Raw genomic sequence first — 26499 nt, forward strand, 5'->3', positions numbered from 1 at the left:
TATGTGATGTGTTACTTGGTTGCTAGGGTAACCCATTTGGTTGCTAGGTAGTTACCAGGGTGATGCTTATCAAGGCCCCTTGCCATCCTGAATGAAATGTCAACCCAGAAGTCTCTACGATTTTCTGTGTCAGAGGTATGTGATGTGTTACTTGGTTGCTAGGGTAACCCATTTGGTTGCTAGGTAGTTACCAGGGTGATGCTTATCAAGGCCCCTTGCCATCCTGAATGAAATGTCAACCCAGAAGTCTCTACGATTTTCTGTGTCAGAGATATGTGATGTGTTACTTGGTTGCTAGGGTAACCCATCTGGTTGCTAGGCAATTACCTTATCAAGGCCCCTTGCAGAAGCAGTTGCATCTCTTTTGCATGTAGTTTTATTCATTTGAAATGATGTAATGGAGCATGTTTACATGCACGCCCCTGTTGAGAACTACCACAAATCATCTTTTTGATCATTTTATTACGTTAAAAATAGAAATTTGCCAGATGTTATTTGCTTAAACTGTTTATGACTTTATTACCCAGATGCTCACCTGACCACACACACACGTGTTTTCAGCATATCAAGCATAATCAGTGGATGTAAACGTGCTCATTGTCATTCTTTCCATTGCAAACATGCCCCCGTTGTAAATTAGGCTTATTATAAGTTGAGCTTCATTTGCATGTTATGTGCACAGCTGTTAATGTTGTTAGCAAGGTCATAAATCCAGTGCATGTTCAGTTATGTCAGTTTCCTACGGTCATGTGGATTGACGTTAAGTTGTTTGTTGATGATGATGTTGTTGTTTACATGTTGTCCTTCTGTCTGCTCCAGGACGTTCAGCGAGTGAGTAACCCAGCTGTCACCAGTGATGGGGGGATTAAAGGAGGGGGAGAGCGTGAGACGGCGGCCAGCGAGGTGGGATGGATGACCTCTGTGAAGGACTGGGCAGGGGTCATGATCTCCGCTCAGACACTCACTGGACGCGTGCTGGTGAGTCCTGGCATCACTTTCATCAAATTAGAGAGAGAGCGAGAGAGAGCGAGAGAGAGCGAGAGAGAGCGAGAGAGAGAGAGAGAGAGAGAGAGAGAGAGAGAGAGAGAGAGAGAGAGAGAGAGAGAGAGGCTTGGTCCTCGGCCACTCCTCCACCCTCTAATGGATGACAGCCGCTCCTCCCCCGGGTGGATCGCAGGCAGTCCTCCGGCCCCTAGCGGATGGAACGCCCCGTGACGTTTTTGGACGGTAGGGGCCTCCCCTGGCAGCGGTAACCGCTCCAGGTGGTTGGTTAGGAGCCCCTCCTCCCTTCACGGTCGGCGGCTGATCATCCGTTCTTAGGCGGCCGGCTCCTCCGGCGGATGGCCATGGCTGCTCCGTTGGGGTGGATGGTAGCGGCGAGAACTCCACTACAGCGCATCCCTCCTCCTTCCCGGATTTCGGCACCAGTGTAAAGGGATTAATGGGAAAGGAGGCGGCAAGAACCTGCTTGATAATATATAAATAATATTTTAATATAAAACTAAACCAAAAAGACACACACACACAGTATCGAACAGCTGCCCGTAAATCTCTCTCTCTGTCGTACTGCCATCTCCAGTCGGCCTTTATCCCTCTCTGAGGCTTGATTAGCCTGATTGGGGGCCAGGTGTGCGGAATCACGGCCCCGCCCTCTGCCCTGCCACAACATGAGGCTAATGAGTAATGGATTTGTAATGAAATAAATAAATTTTTATTTTCAGGGAACTATTTCTTTAACATTTTATCCAATAGGTTTAGACACAAGTGGGTGTTTCTTCAACTTCAGGCACTTTTATCACTGTGGACTTCTGGCAGAGCTGGACCCGGAAGAGAAATTGGCCCGGGATTTTACATAGCAACTGGTCCAAAAGTTCTTGAGCGCGGGGTGGTGGGGTCGCAGCACCTTCTGCATAACACGACGCCCCATTTCAGCTTATCGCGGCCGGCTCGGTTCTCCCGATGGCCACTCCGCCCCTGATTGGCCCCAAAATTGCGTCGGCCCACCGGGAAAATGCCTGGTATGCCCGATTACCAGTCCAGCCATGACATCTACAAAGTAAAAGTCTCGTTCAAACATTTGTTCGCACTCTCACTAGTTGATTTAATTCATCTATTAACAATGTCATCAGTGTGTGTTCATGCATCACAGCAGATTTATGTTCAAATTAATTTCTGTTGAGTTTAATAGAATTCTGTGCTGGAAATGGAAATGACATTTTTAAAGTTTTTTTAAATAAATCGACCGACTCTGTCATGCTCAGGCTCATTTAATAGATAACATTTTATGCATCCTAAATAAATTAAATGGTTATATATATATTATTAAATAACATTTTTATTTTTCACGTTTAATATTAATTATTATTATTATTATTATTATTAATGATATAAAATAATATTTGACACTTTTTGCATAATTTGGTCAAATTACAGCTTGATTGGAAATGACGTCCCAATAAATATTTTTGATATTAAACTTAAAATGTATAATGTTTTGTCTCATATTTCATCCCAAACATGCTCTTGACTAACACTTTAATTATAAAGTATGAAACTCAATATGGATGAATGACCGTTGAACACACTTTATTAGGTGCTTGAAATGACGCCACAACTCTGGGACAACATTGCTAAATCATTTCCACACAATGAATATTGAAATGGATTGTTTATTTCACTCTGTTTAGATGATTAAAGTTTTAATTTTATAATGTATTTTCATAGTCTGCTATAGAAAGTCTGTGTCTAAAGGCTAAAACTGTTAATAAATAGATGTAAAATGCAATATTATATGCATAAAAGCACCAAAAATAAACAATGAAGGCCTGGTGAAATGTTTCCAAGTCAGTATTAATGAGACCTTCTTATGACAAAAAGAAAAAAGTTGAAATATGTTTGTTGAAATATGATTGTTCTAATTAAAATCCCCCCTTTGGGACATAAAAGTGCCTAAAGTTGAAGAAACGCCCATATGACGGGGATATAAATATGTAGGCTAATGCTTAATAGGACTGACCCACCAGCCGTCTTTGATCCCGGGACGTCCGGATGACCTAGGCGAGCGGGAAGGAAACGGGCTTTTGGGGCAGTTTGTTTGGAATAAGGTCATATGAGCGTTTACAGTAAATCGGAGGGTTTTTGTCCCGGCAGAGGGGCTGTTGTCACATGGGCAGCACATGTCACGTAACGTTACTGCGATTTGTGATTGTACGACGGCTTAAAGCAGAGATTTAAATGAGAGCAGATTATCCCTATTCATCTCTCACACACACAGAACTGTGTAAAGTATCATATATCACTACCGCATTAATGTATCTCTTACATCCAGTGGAACGATGTTTACACACACACAATGACTTGCATTTGTTTCTTCTGGTACAATCCTGAAAAGTTTTGAAAAATGTTTTAAGTGTTAGTACAAGGGTTGTGTGTGAGTTTATTCATGAGTCATTTCCTCTCTAAATTATAATGATGGCTTCACACATCATTGTGTGACCAGTCTGTAACCATGGAGACAGCAGCCAACCTCTTTATAGCACACACACACACACACACACACACACATTACTTAACACTTAGAGAAAAGACTATTGACATCAGATTACTCCGAGCACTCGTAGATCTACAACAGTCCTTAAACACTGCTTAAAGCTCAAGTATGTCATTTCTGCACCACTGAACGGATTTGCAACGGTTTTCAAACAGCTTTCTGAAACGTCCCCCAATCTGACATGGATCAAACAAACAGATATTTCCCGCCCCCAACTCACGTCATTGGTTGAGTCTGTGTTGTTGTGTCGGGCTGGACGGGTCGTTAAAAACAAACAGAGGGGGGAGCCTGGGTGTTCATTGACTCCAGTCTGGTCTCCTTAGCAACCAAATTGGCACGGTTGCTAGGGAGGGTAGAGTCTTATGGGGTAACCTCCTCGTGGTCACTATAATGTGGTTCTCGCTCTCGGTGAGGCGTGTGGCGAGTTGTGCGTGGATGCAGCAGAGAATAGCGGGAAGTCTCCACGGTAACGCGCTCAAGTCACGTGATAAGATGCGCAGATTGAAGGTCTCAGACGCAACTGAGATTCATCCTCACTGCGCCACCACGAGGACTTGGAGCACATTGGGAATTGGGGAGAAAATGGGAGAACATTTTTTTTTAAAGCAATTTATGGCTTACTGTAGTTTTCTATACCATATAAGGAGATCCGTGACTTTGCCGTAGATCAGGATGTCTCAAGTAAGTTTAGCAGTTAGTTTATTAGTTAGTTCAGTTTAGAAGTTAAGTATAGCAGTTTTATTTGATCAGTTTAGTAGTTTAGTTCAGTTTAGTAGTTTAGTTCAGTTTAGAAGTTTAGTTCAGTTTAGAAGTTTAGTTCAGTTTAATAGTTTAGTTCAGTTTAGTAGTTTAGTTCAGTAGTTTAGTTCAGTTCAGTTCAGTTTAGTTTAGTTCAGTTAAGTAGTTTAGTTCAGTTAAGTAGTTTAGTTCAGTTAAGTAGTTTAGTTCAGTTAAGTAGTTTAGTTCAGTTAAGTAGTTTAGTTCAGTTAAGTAGTTTAGTTCAGTTTAGTAGTTTAGTTCAGTAGTTCAGTTTAGTAGTTTAGTTCAGTTTAGTAGTTCAGTTCAGTAGTTCAGTTAAGTAGTTTAGTTCAGTTAAGTAGTTTAGTTCAGTTAAGTAGTTTAGTTCAGTTAAGTAGTTTAGTTCAGTTTAATAGTTCAGTTTAATAGTTTAGTAGTTCAGTTTAATAGTTTAGTAGTTCAGTTAAGTAGTTTAGTTCAGTTTAGTAGTTTAGTTCAGTTAAGTAGTTTAGTTCAGTTTAATAGTTCAGTTTAATAGTTCAGTTTAATAGTTTAGTAGTTCAGTTCAGTAGTTTAGTTCAGTTCAGTAGTTTAGTTCAGTTTAGTAGTTCAGTTTAGTAGTTTAGTTCAGTTTAGTAGTTCAGTTTAGTAGTTCAGTTCAGTAGTTCAGTTAAGTAGTTTAGTTCAGTTAAGTAGTTTAGTTCAGTTAAGTAGTTTAGTTCAGTTTAATAGTTCAGTTTAATAGTTCAGTTTAATAGTTCAGTTTAATAGTTTAGTAGTTCAGTTTAATAGTTTAGTAGTTCAGTTTAATAGTTTAGTAGTTCAGTTAAGTAGTTTAGTTCAGTTAAGTAGTTTAGTTCAGTTAAGTAGTTTAGTTCAGTTAAGTAGTTTAGTTCAGTTTAATAGTTCAGTTTAATAGTTCAGTTTAATAGTTCAGTTTAATAGTTTAGTAGTTCAGTTCAGTAGTTTAGTTCAGTTCAGTAGTTTAGTTCAGTTCAGTAGTTTAGTTCAGTTCAGTAGTTTAGTTCAGTTAAGTAGTTTAGTTCAGTTAAGTAGTTTAGTTCAGTTAAGTAGTTTAGTAGTTCAGTTAAGTAGTTTAGTAGTTCAGTTAAGTAGTTTAGTTCAGTTTAATAGTTTAGTAGTTCAGTTAAGTAGTTTAGTTCAGTTCAGTAGTTTAGTTCAGTTCAGTAGTTTAGTTCAGTTCAGTAGTTTAGTTCAGTTAAGTAGTTTAGTTCAGTTTAGTAGTTTAGTTCAGTAGTTCAGTTTAGTAGTTTAGTTCAGTTTAGTAGTTCAGTTCAGTAGTTCAGTTAAGTAGTTTAGTTCAGTTAAGTAGTTTAGTTCAGTTAAGTAGTTTAGTTCAGTTAAGTAGTTCAGTTTAATAGTTCAGTTTAATAGTTTAGTAGTTCAGTTTAATAGTTTAGTAGTTCAGTTTAATAGTTTAGTAGTTCAGTTAAGTAGTTTAGTTCAGTTAAGTAGTTTAGTTCAGTTAAGTAGTTTAGTTCAGTTAAGTAGTTTAGTTCAGTTAAGTAGTTTAGTTCAGTTTAATAGTTCAGTTTAATAGTTCAGTTTAATAGTTTAGTAGTTCAGTTCAGTAGTTTAGTTCAGTTCAGTAGTTTAGTTCAGTTAAGTAGTTTAGTTCAGTTAAGTAGTTTAGTTCAGTTTAGTAGTTCAGTTTAATAGTTTAGTAGTTCAGTTAAGTAGTTTAGTTCAGTTTAATAGTTTAGTAGTTCAGTTAAGTAGTTTAGTTCAGTTCAGTAGTTTAGTTCAGTTCAGTAGTTTAGTTCAGTTCAGTAGTTTAGTTAAGTAGTTTAGTTTAGTTTAGTAGTTCAGTTAAGTAGTTTAGTTCAGTTTAGTAGTTTAGTTCAGTTAAGTAGTTTAGTTCAGTTTAGTAGTTTAGTTCAGTTTAATAGTTCAGTTCAGTTAAGTAGTTTAGTTCAGTTTAATAGTTTAGTAGTTCAGTTCAGTTTAGTAGTTTAGTTCAGTTAAGTAGTTTAGTTCAGTTAAGTAGTTTAGTTCAGTTAAGTAGTTTAGTTCAGTTAAGTAGTTTAGTTCAGTTTAATAGTTCAGTTTAATAGTTTAGTAGTTCAGTTCAGTTTAGTAGTTCAGTTTAGTAGTTCAGTTTAGTTTAGTTCAGTAGTTCAGTTTAGTAGTTTAGTTCAGTTTAGTTTAGTTCAGTAGTTTATAAGTTTAGTTTAGTATTTTAAGTTTGGTTTAGTTCAGTTCAGATGTGTAGATAAGCAGTTTAGTAGGTTTTGTTTTGTTTGGTAATTTAGCAGTTGGGTTTGGTGGTTTAGCGGTTTGGTGATTTAGCGGTTTACAGTTTAGTTCAGTTTCGTATATAATAGATTAGTAGTTTAGTTTGATAATTTACCAGTTTAGTGATATAATATAATTTATTAGTTTAGAAGGTTAGTTTAACAGTTAAGTTTAGTCATGTATTTTGGTAGTTTAGCAGTTTAGTTTTAATAGTTTAGATGTTTAGTTTGGTAGTTTAGCTTAGCATTAAACTTATGCCATTGATTGAGCCAATGCTGCAGTTTCAGGCTGGTCAGGATGATCAAACAAACAGGGAAATGTTTTGAAAGCCCCACAGAGACACTGTGTTACACTTTACAGAGAAATTAATCAGTCTATTCCTAGTAGTTTAAGTAGCAGTGTCTTTGCATACTACACTGGGAAAGGAAACCATTTCTTAAGTATCTTAATGACACTTCAGCTTTAAATGTATAGTATATTTACAACACAGTGGTGATACTGAAACACCCTCCATACTAGTGTGACCTGATCATGTGACCCCTGTGCTCAGGTGTAATGGGATCTGTCATTGTGTTCAGCAGGGTCCACAGCGATGATGCATTTCCTCTTCCTGTCCCTCTCCTCTTGAGAGAGGCAGACCGGAGGGATATTTCAGGAATTCTATTTTTGAATTTAATTAATTCATGATCTGTCTGGCTGTGGTTTAAAACTGGTTTAATGAAGAAAGTGATATATAATCCTCATGACTTCAGACCCTGAAGGTTTGTGATTATTCTGCACGTGCTCCGATAAGAAACATTCATCTGTCATATATACTGGACAAGGCGAAAGAGTTCAGTTAGGGCATTTATTTATTTGATAAAATAGTCTTGCTTCACAAATTCACCTGAATATATATATATTTATATTGCGACACTAGCAGGACATTTTTCTGTTTAAAACATTCAAATAAATCTTTTTACATACATTTATTTTATATAAACGCACCACTAACAGAACAAATGTCTCTGTAAAACATTCATAAAACCATTCTTGCATATATTTTTGCATTAAATGCGATACTTGCAGGACACATTTCTGTTAGTTATTTGTTGCAAACAATTGTCGCAAGAAATGCGACACTAGCAGGAAATTTTTCTGTTTAACTTGCATACATTTTTGTATAGAACAAATTTCTCTGTAAATCATTAGTAAAACCATTCCTACCTAAATTGTCGCATTGAATGCGATACCTGCAAGACACATTTCTGATTTCTGATTCTTGTTTGTAAAACCATTCTTGCATTTATTTGTATTGCATGCACTACTAGCAGAACACATTTCTGTCAGTTATATGTAAAGCCATACTTATATAAATTGTCACATTGAATGCGACACTAGCAGGAATTGTTACTGTTTAAATCATTAAAATAACCCTTTATGTAAATGTTTGCAATGGACGCACCTTTAACAGAACAAATGTTTCTGTAAAACTTTCGTAAAACTATTTTAGCATATATTGTTGCATTAAATACGAAACTTGCATGACAAATTATGAGTAGATTGTTTTTACGAACATTCTTGCATATTTTTTGTATTGCATGCACTACTAGAGGAGCACAGTTCTGTCAGTTATTTGTAAAGTAATACTTATGTAAATTGTCGCATTAAATGCAACACTCAGGAAATTTTTCTGATAGATTGTTTGTAAAATCATTCTTGCATTTATTTGTATTGCATGCTCTACTAGCGGAACACATTTCTGTCAGTTATATGTAAAGCCATACTTGCGTAAATTGTCGCATTAAATGCGACACTAGCAGGACATTTTTCTGTTTAAATCATTAAAATAACCCTTTTTACGTTAATTTTTGCAATGAACGCACCTTTAACAGAACAAATGTATCTGTAAAACATTCATAAAACCATTCTTGCCTAAATTTTTGCATTGAATGCGGTATCTGCATGACAAATTTATGAGTAGGTTTGTTCGTAAAACCATTCTTGCATATTTTTTTGTGTTGTATGCACTACTAGAGGAGCACGTTTCTGTCAGTTATTTGTAAAGCCATCCTTACATAAATTGTCACAAGAAATGCGACACTAGTAGGACATTTTTCTGTTTAACTCTCAAAAAAAAGTTTACGTACATTTTTGTATAGAACAAATTTCTCTGTAAATCATTAGTGAAACCATTATTACCTAAATTGTTGCATTTAATGCGATCTCTGCAGGACACATTTCTGAGTAGGTTGTTTGTAAAACCATTCTTGCATATTTTATGTACTGCATGCACTACTAGCGGAACAAATTAATCAGTAAATTATTTGTAAAGTCATACTTCTGTAAATTGTCGCATTGAATGCGACACTAGCGGGACATTTTTTCTGTTTAAATCATTAAAATAACCCTTTTTATGTACATTTTTGCAATGAACGCAAAACCATTCTTCACTAGCAGAACAAATTTCTCTGTAAAACTTTCGTAAAACCATTGTTGCATAAATTGTTGCATTAAATGCGATACTTGCAGGACAGATCATTATTGCATATTTTTTGTACTGCTTGCTGATTATTTATTTTAGTGTTGCATGCGCCATTAGTGGAACATATTTCTCTGTAAAACATCCGTAAAATCATTCTTACATAAATAGAAAATTCAATGTGACACTTGCAGGACGAATTTCTGTGTGCATTGTTCATAAAACCATTCTTGCATATTTTTATGAGTTGGAGGCAGCACTATATAATCATATTAATATTATCAGAGATTCATAAAAGCAATAAGCCGTTCTGCGTCAAATCACTGTGATCAATAGACGCTCCATTGATGTGGTTGGAATTAATAAATACAAATGTGAAATTAGAAATGCCACACAGATGACAAAATTTTGTGGTTCTAAATCTGTGGTGAATAAAAACCCCTTCATACCCCGTGTGCTCGCGTGTGTGTGTGAGCATGCATGCATGTTTGTTTGTGTGTGTGTGTGTGTGTGTGTGTGTGTGTGTGTGCGTGTATTTATCACTTTGTGGGGACCAAATGTCCCCATAAGGATAGTAAAACCCGAAATTTTTGACCTTGTGGGGACATTTTGTCGGTCCCCATGAGGAAAACAGCTTATAAATCATACTAAATTATGTTTTTTGAAAATGTAAAAATGCAGAAAGTTTTCTGTGAGGTTTAGGTTTAGGGGTAGGGTTAGGTTTAGGGGATAGAATATAAAGTTTGTACAGTATAAAAACCATTATGTCTATGGAAAGTCCCCATAAAACATGGAAACACAACTGTGTGTGTGTGTGTGTGTGTGTGTGTGTGTGTGTGTGTAAAAGGGAATCCTGGGAATCGCCATCATGCTGAACGGTTTGTGACAGCTGGCGTATCGCCTGTGGATTGAACGCATCACTGCTTTGCTCTGAATATCTATAATGGAAGCTGGAATTCAAACATACGTGAACCGCCTGAATCTGACATCTGTCCTGCTGAACGCCGCTCTCCACTCGCCCGATGATTTATCGGTCTCACCTGTCAGCCTCCAGCTCCCAGATTTAGGTCACAAAGTGTTAACGGTCACGTCATACGAAAAGTACATTTTTCACTTAACATAAATACCTACAAATAACATAATGATCGCACTTCATTAACTTTGTAAGAAAATGCAGACATCTCTATAACATTAATGCAATAAACCATGAGATATGTGTGTGTTGGTGGGGAGTTCTAGTTATGTCTCTGCTGACCTGTTTTGGCACAGACAGACAGACAGACAGACAGACAGACAGACAGACAGAAGGAGACACACACACACAGGGAGACACACACAGACAAGGAGACACACACACACACACACACACGGGAGCCAGACACTGACACAGACAGACACACAGAGAGAGAGAGACAGACAGACAGACACACAGAGAGTCAGACAGACAGAGAGAAACACACACACACAGGGAGACACACAGGGAGACATACAGACAGAGAGACACACAGACAGAGAGAAACACACACACACACACACACACACAGGGAGACACACAGGGAGACAGAGAGACACAGACACACACAAGCACACTCACACACAGACAGCCAGACACTGACACAGACAGACACACAGAGAGAGAGAGACAGACAGAGAGAAACACACACACACACACAGGGAGACATACAGACAGAGAGACACACAGACAGAGAGAAACACACACACACAGGAGACACACAGGAGACATACAGACAGAGAGACACAGACACACACAAGCACACTCACACACAGACAGCCAGACACTGACACAGACAGACACACAGAGAGAGAGAGACAGACAGACACTTGCACAGGTCAGAAATCTATACTGGTCTCTATATTAGACTGATCTAGATTCAGTGATGTTCACAGGTTTTTCTAGAGCTGGGATTCACAAACTGTTTGTTTGTCAGAAGGAGCGATTGCCAGGACATGGGTTGGATTCACGGGGGAAACACATACTGATTAAATATACCTGTACCTTTTGTAAACATACCTTATTTTGAAAGTGGCCGTCTCTGGTAAATGTACTACAAATCCTATTAATCTACACTTTCACTTTCACATTCAGCCACCTATTGATTGGGGCTTGTAAGCAGTGGGTATTTGTAGTAAAAAAGGACTTAAATATTGATCTGTTTCTCACCCACACCTATCGTATCGCTTCTGAAGACATGGATTAAACCACTGGAGTCTTGTGGATTACTTTCATGCTGCATTTATGTGCTTTTTGGAGCTTCAAAGTTCTGGTCACCATTCATGTGCATTGGACCTACAGAGCTGAAATATTCTTTTAAAGAATTTAAAACTTTTAACTTTCCTCCTCCTGTGGGAGATGTTTAGCAGAATGGTCACGCTGCTATTTGTCATAAAAAGACGCGTTGGGTCGCGTTTGGCAATATGCCAAATTTTAACATAGAAAAGCACAAATGAGTTTTAAGGGCTACGACAACAGAGGATTAATGTTAGCTGTGTCCTTTATTACTTTTTGATAAATCTCCTGATTAATTATTTATCTCCACATTTATTCTATTTTTTATTTTAATTGGTATTGGACTGATGCAGTGACCACATTAGCATCGTCTGATATTACACATTTTTAAAAATTATTAACATTATTAATATTGGCTATTTTAATTGTCCCTATTTGATTTAGGATTTTTTTGATGCTTTAAATTAAAAAAATATTTTATTTTATTTAATGATATTTAGAATTAATTTATTCATTGTATTTAATTTTTTTTATTGTATTTTATTCATTTTATTTTGTTTTATTTAATTTGTTTTAATTTTATTGAATTTTATTCATTTTATTTTACATTTTTCTGTATTTAATTTTTTTGTTTTTATTTATTTTTTTTATTTAATGTATTATACTTAATTGTATTTTATTTTATGTTTATTTTATTTCAAGCATCCAAAATTAAAAAGGGACAGTTTTATTTTAGGTGTGTGTGTGTGTGTGTGTGTGTGTGTGTGTGTGTGTGTGTGTGTGTGTGTGTGTGTGTGTGTGTGTGTGTGTGTGTGTGTGTGTGTGTGTGTGTGTGTGTTTCATCTTAAATCTCTTACATCTGCTTTCATTTATCATTTATAATGGAGAGGAACGATGACTAACAATGTCTGTCCAGCACAAAACACTTAAATAGACGTGAGCACTGTGACATTTCACTCTCTTTACTGCAGCCTCATTTACAGAGAGCTGTGAGGAAGATGATGGTGATGAAGATGCGTTTGAATAATTCACTAACCTGCTGTAAATATCCTCTCTCTCTCTCTCTCTGTGTGTCTCTGTCTCTCACTCCATTCCTCCCATGTCTTGTTGACGGATGAGGGAGGTGAGGGGAAGTTCAGACTCCCTGGTGACTCTGTATCTGCCTGATTCAACTCATTCAACTCTGTGACATTTATGACCGAAACGAGCAGAATGGTCTCGACCTGACAGATATCGATCTGTTGTCATTGTCCCAGTAATGAGCTTAACCTTTATTAGCTAAAGACTAGTGTCGCACCATAAAGCCTGGTCAACTTTGACGATTTTCCTGTCCAAGAACCGCCCACTTGGACAAGAAGAGACCATCTGACTGACACGGAAAGCAATCAGAAATCTTCGGTCAATGATTTAATGGGAACAGCTGCTATTAAAAGTTTAATAATAATGCAAATGTTGACAGTGATGATTTCCACTTAAATGTCATCATGTAATTCGGCCTCAACTAGAGGTTCAGTTTAGTTTTTGATATGTTTTTTTTTTTTTATACTGGTAAAAGAAATGCATAAATGATGATGAAAGCCAAAATATGAAATGCCATGGATTAATATTTAATGAGTAGTCTATTATTTTGTAGAGGGGCATCAAAACAACATTTTCGTCTATGATTTTGGAGGAAAACTAGAGGTCTAAAAAATAACCTTAGAAAGGTGTCAAGAGTCATGATTTTATGTTTACACACAGATAAATAGATTTATTATTAAACTCAGTTGACTTCAGCACCTCTTGTTGCATTATACGTCAACGGTGCAAGTCCAAAAATGGGAAAAACGATTTTTTTTTTGTCGTTTTTCCAAAGTTGGAGTGCCCATAACTCCAGAAGTGTTAAAGATATCTGAATATCCTTTTATATTCTTGTTCAGAGCAAACCTTACTTGTTGTATATTCATTTTTAAGAGCCTACATGGTTGTAGTCCGAAGATATGGGGCTCTCAATGTGGCTCCATTTTCTATGGCCGAATTCCAAATGTGGGTCAAATGGTATGAAGCTAATTTACACATGGAGCCACATTGAGAGCTTCATATCTCTGGGGTTTTACCATATAGGGCCTTAAAAATGAATATACAATTAGAGAAGAATGTTTTGAACCAGAATCTAAAAGGATATTAAGATATATTTAATACTTCTGGAGTTATGGGCACTCCAACTTTGGAAAAACAGCATAAAAAAAAGTGTTTTTTCCCCATTTTGGAATCACACCATTGACGTATAATGCAACAAGAGGTGCTGAAGTCAACTGAGTTTAGTAAAAGATCTACATATCTGTGTGTAAACATAAAATCATGACTCTGACACCTTTCTAAGGTTATTTTTTAGACCTGTAGCTGTTGCTCATGATCTCTGTTTATATCAGCGTCCTTGTGTCTTCTCACATACAGTGAAACAGTCGAGTCGAGCTCGGACACTTCAACTTTATTTGATTATGTACCGCACTGTAGGACTGACCCATATACAGTCTGAAGTCTGTTTTCAGAAGTTTGGCTGCAGATAGTTAATGAAATGAGGGGTGACCTCTGACCTCTGTAGCTAGTGATACTGCAGCTGTAGTAAACGGTTTGTCTTGGTCGTGTCTTTATTCAGTGTGTGTGTGTCTGATCAGATCTGATCGGCCTCTCCTCTTCCACTGTTGTCAAATAAGCAAGACATCAGACAGAGATTAGAAATCAAACCAGGTTTCACTTTCAGACAGCTAGATCAGATCTCAATCAGTTAATCAGACATGTTAGACATAAAACTCGAGCTCAAACCTAAAGTACATTATAAATGAAGGTGCGTCCTCTTCTGAGACCGTCAATCGGCGCATCTGATCATGTGACTCATTGTGCATGACACCGCGGAGACTCACAGCATGTGGAGGCTCATGCTACTCTCCACGATCCACACACAACTCACCACACGCCCCATTGAGAGAACCACTAATCACCACCACGAGGAGGTTACCCCATGTGACTCTACCCTCCCTAGCAACCGGGTCAATTGGGTTGCTAAGGAGACCTGACTGGAGTCACTCATCAGGCCCTGGATTCGAGTTGCTATTTAACCATTTCTTTTAATACATTTAATATTGAATATCATTATTAGTTGTTTATTCATTATTAATTATATATTAATTGTGTCTCATATATTTAAGCAATATCGCACAACTGCGAGTGATATTCCTTTTATACAACAGTTCAATGAACAAGTACATTTAAAAACAATTAGGAAAAACTGAGTACGATCATAAAAACATATTTGTGCATTGAACTACTTTATTACACTACAGATCAGAATCTGCCGTTGCTGTTCAAAACAAATGTGTCCAAGCCTCCATTAGTAAATAAAAAATGTGTGTGTGAGAGAGAGAGAGACAGAGAGAGGGGAGAGAGAGAGAGAGAGAGAGAGAGACCGAGAGAGAGCGCAAGAGGGAGGGGAGGGAGTGTGTGTGTGAGAGAGAGAGAGAGAGAGAGATGGAGTGTGTGTGTGTGGGAGAGAGAGAGAGGGGTGTAGAGAGAGAGAGAGATGGAGTGTGTGTGTGTGTGAGGGAGAGAGAGAGAGATGGAGTGTGTGTGTGTGTGTGTGTGTGTGGAGAGAGAGAGGGGTGTAGAGAGAGAGAGATGGAGTGTGTGTGTGGGAGAGAGAGAGGGGTGTAGAGAGAGAGAGATGGAGTGTGTGTGTGGGAGAGAGAGAGGGGTGTAGAGAGAGAGAGAGATGGAGTGTGTGTGTGTGTGTGACAGACAGAGATGGAGTGTGTGTGACAGAGTGAGTGAGGGAGAGAGAGAGATGGAGTGTGTGTGTGTGGGAGAGAGAGAGAGAGAGGGGTGTAGAGAGAGAGAGATGGTGTGTGTGTGTGACAGACAGAGAGAGAGAAAGAGAGAGCGAGTGAGGCAGAGAGAGAGATGGAGTGTGTGTGTGTGTGTGTGGAAGAGAGAGAGAGATGGAGTGTGTGTGTGTGGGAGAGAGATGGGGAGAGAGAGAGAGAGAGAGAGAGAGAGAGAGAGAGAGAGAGAGAGAGAGACAGTGTGTGTGTGGGAGAGAGAGATGGAGAGAGAGAGATGGAGTGTGTGTGTGACAGAGAGAGATGGAGAGAGAGAGAGAGAGAGAGAGAGAGAGACAGTGTGTGTGTGTGAGAGAGAGGGAGGGAGAGACACTGAGCGTGTGTGATCACCTGTTGCCACTCCCAAGCAGAGTTGCTGTCAGCTTTCTGAAGATCAGATTTCTCAGTGGTAAAATAGACGTCCAAGAGGGGGTATTCCTCTATTTCGCGGTAGCCGGTGCGCAAGAGTCGATCACTATAGAAACAGCGATGTCCTCCAACATTTTAAACCGTGTGTATCCAATGTGGAAACTCTGATAAAAGGAAAGCACTTGAGTTCTGTAATAAATCAGTGTGTTGTGTCTCTCAGCTGTGATGAGCCTTAATCCTGAAGTTGTCCGTTTAAAGCCTTTAAAAGCCATTTCCCAGCTTTTGGTAATGATGTAGTAATTTCACGCTCGTCACCAACACTTTTGTCCACGTTGAGTAACGTGTGTGTGTGTGTGTGTGTGTGTGTGTGTGTGTGTGTGTGTGTGTGTGTGTGTGTGTGTGTGTGTGTGTGAGAGAGAAAGAGATAATCAGATGTGGACCAGACGTTAAGTTGGTTCTCAAAAGTCTATGTGAGATTGGGTTTCACCAGACCCCTTTGAGGAACCCCTGAATCATGCTTTAATTCATTTACATTTGCAGATAAGATGAATATGTCAGTTTGGTCTAGTTGGGTTGTTGTGTTTGAGCTCACATCAGCTGCTCCCTCTGCTAGTCACATGAGGCCAGAGTGCCGCCCGTTACCATGGCAACAGATGTGTCAAAGCATGACCAGCATGAATCAGACAACACGACCTGCTGAGGGAAAGAAAGCCGATCGTCGGGCCATCATCTCTCGCTTTGTGTCCTTAAATCATGGATTCAGAACCTGTGTGTGTGTGTGTGTGTGTGTGTGTGTGTGTGTGTGTGTGTGTGTGTGTGTGGGTTATTAAAAATACATTCTCAGTATGAGCGTCTCTGTGGTTTAGAGACAATATCATTTCCCCTCATGGAAAATAATCTACCTTCTCATTCAAAATGCATGAGGGACACGGCGAGAGGAAGAGTAGGTCAGTGGCATTTCCTTCAGCTGGAACGCACCTGTTTATTCACGGACACTTTAGTGAGACCTGAAAGGGGATTCAGACAAAAATGAAAGTTCTGATATTTACATACACTCATGTTGTCCCAAAAGGTGCTGCAGAGTTGCACAAAGGGCACAAAATGGCATTAAAGCAAAGCTCTTCAGTAAAGTAGTCCACACGACTCGACGCTTTCACGTGGCTTTAGAAGTTCACGTTCACTTTCATTTATGGGTAGAAAGTTTTATGGGTTTGGAACAACATGAGGGTCTGTTTTCATTTCTGAAATCCGTTCTGATGGTTGCCAAGTGGTTTCTTTCCTTTGTGACTTGATGTTTACGTAGCAGCCAGTTTCTGCTCTAATCTCATCCGCATCTGCAAACTGGACAGAGTCACTAATGACAATCGTGTCCCAGTACACACACACACACACACACACACACACACACACACACACACACAGTAGACACAAAAACAGTGTTTGAGTATTTTGCAAACCAGAAAAACAATAGTTAATGTTGTGGTTACAATGGCTTTGAGATAAACTATGTGTTTAAACTATGGTTACTATAGAAACATCAAGATTAATTTTGTGGTTACTATAATAATAAAAAAATTAATAAAAATCTGTTAATTTTTGGTTACTATAGAAACACCAAGATTAATTTTGTGGTTACTGTCGTTTAAAAAAAAAAAAAAAAAAAAACTGTTAATTTTTGGTTACTATAGAAACGCCAAGATTAATTTTGTGGTTACTGTCGTTTAAAAATAAAAAATAAAATAAAAAATGTTTGGTTACTATAGAAACACCAAGATTAATTTTGTGGTTACTGTCGTTTAAAAAAAAAAAAAAAAATGTTAATTTTTGGTTACTATAGAAACGCCAAGATTAATTTTGTGGTTACTGTCGTTTAAAAATAAAAAATAAAATAAAAAATGTTTGGTTACTATAGAAACGGCAAGATTAATTTTGTGGTTACTGTCGTTTAAAAATAAAAAATAAAATAAAAAATGTTTGGTTACTATAGAAACATCAAGATTAATTTTGTGGTTACTATAATAATAAAAAAATTAATAAAAATCTGTTAATTTTTGGTTACTATAGAAACACCAAGATTAATTTTGTGGTTACTGTCGTTTAAAAAAAAAAAAAAAAAAAAATCTGTTAATTTTTGGTTACTATAGAAACGCCAAGATAAATTTTGTGGTTACTGTAGTTTAAAAATAAAAAATAAAATAAAAAATGTTTGGTTACTATAGAAACACCAAGATTAATTTTGTGGTTACTGTCGCTTAAAAAAAAAAAAAAAATCTGTTAATTTTTGGTTACTATAGAAACGCCAAGATTAATTTTGTGGTTACTGTAGTTTAAAAATAAAAAATAAAATAAAAAATGTTTGGTTACTATAGAAACACCAAGATTAATTTTGTGGTTACTGTCGTTTAAAAAAAAAAAAAAAAAATCTGTTAATTTTTGGTTACTATAGAAACGCCAAGATTAATTTTGTGGTTACTGTCGTTTAAAAATAAAAAATAAAATAAAAAATGTTTGGTTACTATAGAAACACCAAGATTAATTTTGTGGTTACTGTCGTTTAAAAAAAAAAAAAAAAATCTGTTAATTTTTGGTTACTATAGAAACGCCAAGATTAATTTTGTGGTTACTGTCGTTTAAAAATAAAAAATAAAATAAAAAATGTTTGGTTACTATAGAAATGCCAAGATTAATTTTGTGGTTACTGTCGTTTAAAAATAAAAAATAAATAAAATAAAAAATGTTTGGTTACTATAGAAACATCAAGATTAATTGTGTGGTTACTATAATAATAAAAAAATTAATAAAAATCTGTTAATTTTTGGTTACTATAGAAACACCAAGATTAATTTTGTGGTTACTGTCGTTTAAAAAAAAAAAAAAAAAATCTGTTAATTTTTGGTTACTATAGAAACGCCAAGATTAATTTTGTGGTTACTGTCGTTTAAAAATAAAAAATAAAATAAAAAATGTTTGGTTACTATAGAAACGCCAAGATTAATTTTGTGGTTACTGTCCTTTAAAAATAAAAAATAAAATAAAAAATGTTTGGTTACTATAGAAACGCCAAGATTAATTTTGTGGTTACTGTCGTTTAAAAAAAAAAATAAAATAAAAAATGTTTGGTTACTATAGAAACATCAAGATTAATTTTATGGTGACTGTGACCCAAGATGTACATTTTAAAGACGTAATAACCAAAACATTGACACTGCTGTTTTTTGGTTGCTGTAGGTTGCATAACTTGTTGAAAGGTCAAAGGTGAAATAGCCAAAACCGGTTCTTCAAATATGAGTCATATTTACTGAGTGAAAACGTGGATGGAAGACAAACAATAGTTATTGTTTATTAATAAAAATCCAAACTATTTAGTAAAATAAAAACTTTCTTAAGTGTTTGCTCAGGATGTCACAAAGCTTCTGCTTCTAATTCCACTCTTTACCAAAATCAGGTCAAAAGTGTCCCGAAGACAAAAGGAGTGTTGAATGAATATTTCTTCTCTGTTGTGTTTCTCAGGTGGTGCTGGTGTTTGCTCTGAGCATCGGCGCTCTCGTCATTTACTTCATCGACTCCTCTGAGTGAGTACACGTCTGGTTTTGTTCTATATGTGTGGTCAGATACATGCATGATGTCATCGTGGCAGAAGGAATCACCCTTTGGGCCGTGACAGATTTAGAACGTCCCATTGAACACAGAGTTTGAGGGGTCACACGGTCTCTTCAACTGACGTCATGACATCACACATCAGTGAGCTCATAAAGGTGAAAAGCGTCATGACAACCTGTTTGTGCCGCAAGCACGAGGTCAGAACAGAGAGAGAGAAACCTGCTGTCCCGTTTAAAATGTCTAGTTTCAACATTATTTGTACTTCAGATCTTTGTTTGTCGGAAGGAAGAAATGAATGCGGGTTTGGAACAACATAAGGGTGAATAAATAAGTACAGAATGGTTATTTTTGGGTAAATGATTCCTTTAATGGATGACTGCACTGAGATTCAGAATTACATTCGCTGTTCATCTGGCAAATAAAATCCCTTCTGTTGTTGTTGTTGTTGTTGTTCAGACTGACAGCACACGCTCTAATGTCGTTCACGTGCCTGCAGCACAAGCGCGACCGAATGCATCACTGCAGGTTCACTGCGCCCGGGACAATTAAACTGTACTGACCAGAACACCAGAGTCCCAAATTATATTGCCAAATCCTCCATGATGCATTTATGAGGAAGAGGATAATGTGCACTTCCTGTGTCAACAGGTCTGTTTGGAGCAGCAGTGTGTGTGTGTGTGTGTGTGCGTGTGTGTGTGTGTGTGTGTGTGTACGCTTGCGTGTGTGTGTGTGTGTGTACGCTTGCGTGTGTGTGTGTGTGTGTGTGTGTGTGTGTGTGTGTGTGTGTGTGAGAGTGTGTGTGTGTGTGTGTGAGAGAGTGTGTGTGTGTGTGAGAGAGTGTGTGTGTGTGTGTGTGAGAGAGTGTGTGTGTGTGTGTGTGTGTGTGTGTGTGTGTGTGTGTGTGTGTGTGCGAGAGAGAGTGTGTGCGCGCGCGAGAGAGAGTGTGCGAGTGTTTGTGCGTGCGCGAGTGTGTGTGCGCGTGCCTGCGTGCGTGCGTGCGTGTGTGCGCGCGAGAGAGAGAGAGAGAAAGCAAGAAAGAGAGTGAGTGTGAGAGAGAGTGTGTGTGTGTGTGCGCGCGCGTGTGTGTGTGTGTGAGAGAGTCGTCGTGGTGGTGTCGCCTCAATCCGGGTGTCGGAGGACGAATCTCAGTTGCCTCCGCGTCTGAGACCGTCAATCCGCGCATCTTATCACGTGACTTGTTGAGCGTGTTACCATGGAGACGTAGCGCGTGTGGAGGCTTCCCGCTATTCTCCGCGGCATCACTAATAATTGTGTGATTGACAAAAGGAGAATTCAGTATTATTTATTTCTGTTTAGGAATATTTGCGGATGGATGCAGTTTTTGCTGCTGGTTTGATTGTAGTAGTTGCACACCGCCCATGCTGTATATAAAGCTCTGAGTGGCCTGTGACCCGACACTCCTGTGAAGTATTACTTACGTTAAACTTCTCTTAATTACAGCAGGGCTTCAGTATCCATTCACTCGCAGTCCCCTTACCCGCTGGAACACAACTGCACAGAGCGGGATAGAGTTGCGTTGTCAGTTCAGCAGCTGCTCTTAAAGTCCTTCAAGGTTTCACAGCACATTGTCCTCTCTCAGATCCTTTTATGACCGAGAACGTCTTTTGTTTGGGAGTCAAACTTGTTCTTACCTGATCCACATGAACCACATTCTCAAGTAGAGAGTTTGACGTGCTGCAGAAGGAATGAATCTATGAATGCTTTTCAGGCCGATTCTTTTGAATCTATAGCACAAAACACACGGATTGACCAGTCGAGTCCAGTTACTGAACTAATATTTTTTTTATGACTCTTTTGAATCTTAAATCTTTGGATAGAATCTACAGCAGAAAATATACAATGCAACCAGTTTAGTCTGATTCCCAAACTAATGACTCTTTTGAATCTTGAATCTTTTGAATTCTTTTGAAGTCGATTCTTTTGAATCTACAGCACAAAATATACAGCATGACCAGTGTATCTTGATTCCTGAACAAATGACTCTTTTGAATCTTTTGAAGTCGATTATTTTGACGCTTCTACATGAAACATACAATGCAACCAGTTTAGTTTGATTCCCGAACTAATGACTCTTTTGAATCTTGAATCTTTTGAATCCTTTTGAAGTCGATACTTTCAAATCTACAGTACAAAATGTACAGTGCAACAAGTGTAGTCCGATTCCCGAACTAATGACTCTTTTGAATCTTTTTGAAGGCAATTCTTTTGAATGTTCAACACAAAACATACAGTGCGACCAGTGCAGTCCGATTCCCAAACTAATGACTCATACGAGTCAGTTCTTTTGCATATACAGTGTGAATAACAGCGCAACAAGTGTAGTTCGATTCCTGAATAAATGACTCTTATGAGCCGGTTCTTTTGAATCTACAGTGCTAAACTGTAAATCATTTAAACATCTTTAAATACAAACCCACCCTGAGAAATATTCAATATATAAAGTGTGACCGCTTGCCCCAACTGAGGTCTGTTTTCTTCTCTGTTGTTCAAACAGCCCGATCGAATCCTGTCAACATTTCTACAAGGACTTCACATTACAGATCGATATGGCGTTCAATGTCTTTTTCCTGCTGTACTTTGGACTGCGTGTAAGTTGCAGGACACACAACACTCATGCATAAAGTACTTTATGTGCATTTGTTGACTAACAGGATTTATGTTTTTCAGTTCATTGCAGCCAATGATAAGTTGTGGTTCTGGTTGGAGGTGAATTCTGTGGTGGATTTCTTCACCGTTCCACCCGTGTTCGTGTCCGTGTATCTGAACAGGAGTTGGCTGGGTAAAACTCTTCACACGCACCACGCCCATTACTGTCTGTCTGTCTGTCTGTCTGTCTGTCATCATCAGTCTTTTCTATCTGTCTTTCTGTCTGTCATCATCTGGTCTGTCTGTCTGTCTGTCATCATCAGTCTGTCTGTGTGTGTGTCTGTCATCATCAGTCTTTTCTATCTGTCTGTCATCATCAGTCTTTTCTATCTATCTTTCTGTCTGTCATCATCTGTCTGTCTGTCATCTGTCTGTCTGTCATCATCAGTCTTTTCTATCTGTCTGTCTGTCTGTCATCGTCTGTCTGTCTGTCTGTCATCATCTGTCTGTCTGTCATCATCAGTCTTTTCTATCTATCTTTCTGTCTGTCATCATCTGTCTGTCATCTGTCTGTCTGTCATCATCAGTCTTTTCTATCTGTCTGTCTGTCTGTCATCAGTCTGTCTGTCTGTCATCATCTGTCTGTCTGTCATCGTCTGTCTGTCTGTCATCATCTATCTGTCTGTCATCATCTATCTGTCTGTCTGTCATCATCTGTCTGTCTGTCATCAGTCTTTTCTATCTGTCTTTCTGTCTGTCATCATCTGGTCTGTCTGTCTGTCATCATCAGTCTGTCTGTCTGTCTGTCTGTCTGTCTGTCATCATCAGTCTTTTCTATCTGTCTGTCTGCCATCATCTGTCTGTCTGTCATCATCTGGTCTGTCTGTCATCATCAGTCTGTCTGTCTGTCATCAGTCTTTTCTATCTGTCTTTTTGTCTGTCTGTCTGTCTGTCTGTCATAATCAGTCTTTTCTATCTGTCTGTCTGCCATCATCTGTCTGTCTGTCATCATCAGTCTTTTCTATCTGTCTTTTGTCTGTCTGTCTGTCTGTCTGTCATAATCAGTCTTTTCTATCTGTCTGTCTGCCATCATCTGTCTGTCTGTCATCATCAGTCTTTTCTATCTGTCTTTTTGTCTGTCTGTCATCATCTATCTTTCTGTCTGTCATCATCTGTCTGTCTGTCATCATCAGTCTTTTCTATCTGTCTGTTTGTCTGTCTGTCATCATCTATATTTCTGTATGTCTGTCTGTCATCATCAGTCTTTTCTATCTGTCTGTCTGTCATCAGTCTTTTCTATCTGTCTTTTTGTCTGTCTGTCATCATCTATCTTTCTGTCTGTCATCATCTGTCTGTCTGTCATCATCAGTCTTTTCTATCTGTCTGTTTGTCTGTCTGTCATCATCTATCTTTCTGTATGTCTGTCTGTCATCATCAGTCTTTTCTATCTGTCTGTCTGTCATCAGTCTTTCTTTTCTTTGTCTGTCTGTCATCATCAGTCTTTTCTATCTGTCTGTCTGTCATCAGTCTTTCTTTTCTTTGTCTGTCTGTCATCATCAGTCTTTTCTATCTGTCTGTTTGTCTGTCTGTCATCATCTATCTGTCTGTTTGTCATCATCTATCTATCTGTATGTCTGTCTGTCATCATCAGTCTTTTCTATCTGTCTGTCTGTCATCAGTCTTTCTTTTCTTTGTCTGTCTGTCATCATCTGTCTGTCTGTCATCATCTGTCTGTCTGTCATCATCAGTCTTTTCTATCTGTCTGTTTGTCATCGTCTGTCTGTCTGTCATCATCAGTCTTTTCTATCTGTCTGTCTGTCATCCATTATCAATCTGTCTGTCATCCATCATCTATCTGTCTCTCTGTCATCATCTGTCTGTCTGTCATCATCTGTCTGTCTGTCTGTCATCATCATCTGTCTGTCTGTCTGTCATCATCAGTCTTTTCTATCTGTCTGTCTGTCATCATCTGTCTGTCTGTCTGTCTGTCTGTCTGTCATCCATCTGTCTGTCTGTCATCATCTGTCTGTCTGTCATCATCAGTCTTTTCTATCTGTCTTTCTGTCTGTCATCATCTGTCTGTCTGTCTGTCATCATCAGTCTTTTCTATCTGTCTTTTTGTCTGTCTGTCTGTCATCATCAGTCTTTTCTATCTATCTTTCTGTCTGTCGTCATCTGTCTGTCTGTCATAATCAGTCTTTTCTGTCTGTCTGTCTGTCATCATCTATCTGTCTGTTTGTCATCGTCTGTCTGTCTGTCATCATCTATCTGTCTGTCTGTCTGTCTGTCTGTCTGTCATCATCTGTCTGTCTGTCATCATCTATCTGTCTGTCTGTCATCATCTGTCTTTTCTATCTATAAAAGATCATTTAAGATTGTACATATATGATTATATTTTGCATTACCTTGATGATAATTGGGAGGAAATGCTTAATTGTCTTTAAAATAATGGCAAAAACAGGTCTTAAAATACTCCCAATGTTTGTTATGCAAGATATAAAATATATGATATAAGTCCCGAATATAAACCGGTTTCATGAGACTCTCACACACACATGTGCTGCCCTCTTCTGGAGATACAAGCACAGTGCAGGAACTCTTACAGCCGCATGTCTGTAGGATAACATACAGTATATCTGATGCAATCACACTTTCATTTCTGTAATGGGACGGGTGCATGTATGGGACGGGTGTTGATGCGTCCCGTCCCTCCGGAATGGAGTCGAGGTCAAATCGCAGCTTATGTTCTTCATCTCAGCGTCTGTTTTCAAGGAGTTTAATCCTCCGACAGAGAACATGAGGTCATGAGGTCATTTGATCCAGCTTTCAAATGAATATGAAGCGTGTCGGTGCATTTGTGGAGCTGCATGTGGGGAACGTGTCCTGACCGACTGACTGTCAGAAGTGTTTCATACATGCAGCCCAGATGAGAGGTTTAATGCTTCCACACACCTGAGACAGTCACAGTACAGAGCCCTAAAATGAATGTGGGGATGACTTTTGATCAGAGAGACACTGTTGAGATCTCTGATGATGATGATGATGATGATGATGATCTTTCTGTCTGGCGTCCCAGGGCAATTCCTAAAGGAGCTTACACTGTAATATCCTGATGAAAAGGGGTTTGTTCCCAGCTTTCATCACATGCGTTCCCAGACCATCCGACTGTCCGAACGGGCCAGAGTTACTGCTGCCGATTTGACAGGTGTAGATTTGCATTTGGGGACGTTTTGGAGATATTAATCGGGTACCAGGACAGAGTTCTCATCATGATATCGACTAAAATGTTGGTGTACCAGCGCCCTGATGGCGGCACGCACACGGAGACGCTCCAGAACACACGCAGACGCAAGAAATCCTGCGGTGAGCTCTTTCATAACGGCTACCGTGTGAAGATGCTCCACGGCCCGGTTTGTGAGCGAGAGGAACGTGGCGGTTTTCACCGTTCGATCTCCTCGTGTTTCCATGGCATCTCGTACTGGGGTAAGATGTGACGCTGGGACTGAAGGATTGCTGGATTATTCCAGTTTATTTGCCCTGTAAGGAGGAAGCAGCTGTAATTCCTCTGGGAATTTGGAGAAAGTTTATATGATCTCTCACTAGCCATAAATCCACCTGTCCTCACCTGTCCTCACCTGTCCTCACCTGTCCTCACCTGTCCTCACCTGTCCTCACCTGTCCTCACCTGACCTCACCTGACCTCCCCTGACCTGACCTCACCTGATGTGTGTATGCGTGTGTTTGTGTGTTTTCGTGTGTGTGTGTGTATGTTTGTATGCGTGCGTGCGTGTGTGTGTGTGTGTGTGTGTCTGTATGTGTCTGTATGTGTGTGTGTGTCTGTGTGCGTGTGTGTCTGTGTGCGTGTGTGTCTGTGTGCGTGTGTGTGTGTCTGTATGCGTGTGTGTGTGTCTGTATGCGTGTGTGTGTCTGTATGCGTGTGTGTGTGTGTGTATGTTTGTATGCGTGTGTGTGTGTGTGTGTGTGTTTGTGTATGTTTGTTTGTATGCGTGTGTAGATGTTTGTGCATATATGTGTGTGTGTGTGTGTGTGTGTGCGTATGTGTATGCGTGCGTGTGTGTGTGTGTGTGTGTGTGTAGATGTGTGTGTGCATATGTGTGTAGATGTGTGTATGTGTGTCCAATGTGTGTTTGTATGTGTGTGCATATGTGTGTGTGTAGATGTGTGTTTGAGTGCGCGTGTGTGTGTGTAGATGTGTGTGCGTGTGTAGATGTGTGTTTGAGTGAGTGTGTGTGTGTGTGCATATGTGTGTGTGTGTGTGTGTGTGTGTGTGTGTAGATGCGTGTGCTGCGTTTGTGTGTGTGTAGATGTGTGTTTGAGTGCGTGTGTGTGTGCATATATGTGTGTGTGTGTGTAGATGTGTGTTTGATTGTGTGTGTGTGTGTGTGTGTAGATGTGTGTTTGAGTGCGTGTGTGTGTGTGTGTGTGTAGATGTGTGTTTGAGTGCGTGTGTGTGTGTGTGTGTGTGTAGATGTGTGTTTGATTGTGTGTGTGTGTGTGTAGATGTGTGTTTGAGTGCGTGTGTGTGTGTGTGTGTAGATGTGTGTTTGAGTGCGTGTGTGTGTGTTTGATTGTGTGTGTGTTTGATTGTGTGTGTGTGTGTGTGTGTGTGTTTGAGTGCGTGTGTGTGTGTGTGTGTGTAGATGTGTGTTTGATTGTGTGTGTGTGTGTGTGTAGATGTGTGTTTGAGTGCGTGTGTGTGTGTGTGTTTGATTGCGTGTGTGTGTGTGTAGATGTGTGTTTGATGTGTGTGTGTGTGTGTGTGTGTAGATGTGTGTTTGAGTGTGTGTGTGTGTGT

At 38.9% G+C, this 26499-nt stretch overlaps 1 protein-coding gene across 6 annotated transcripts in view; it reads left to right on the top strand.

The window, feature by feature from the left end:
• Positions 1 to 26499, top strand: part of LOC127633706 (calcium-activated potassium channel subunit alpha-1-like) — an 85511-nt gene that overhangs the window by 15301 nt on the left and 43711 nt on the right. For 5 of the 6 annotated variants that reach the window (XM_052112966.1, XM_052112968.1, XM_052112969.1 and 2 more), the window contains exons 2-5: positions 820 to 978; positions 18987 to 19048; positions 21592 to 21685; positions 21765 to 21876. In XM_052112966.1, the coding sequence (XP_051968926.1) occupies positions 820 to 978; positions 18987 to 19048; positions 21592 to 21685; positions 21765 to 21876 (427 nt within the window). Of the gene's footprint in view, positions 1 to 819; positions 979 to 18986; positions 19049 to 21591; positions 21686 to 21764; positions 21877 to 26499 lie in introns of those variants that run through there. The other variant, XM_052112972.1, reaches the window with a different exon arrangement.

The sequence above is a fragment of the Xyrauchen texanus genome, chromosome 40 (assembly GCF_025860055.1).
Source record: "Xyrauchen texanus isolate HMW12.3.18 chromosome 40, RBS_HiC_50CHRs, whole genome shotgun sequence".
Classification (NCBI taxonomy): Eukaryota; Metazoa; Chordata; class Actinopteri; order Cypriniformes; family Catostomidae; genus Xyrauchen; species Xyrauchen texanus.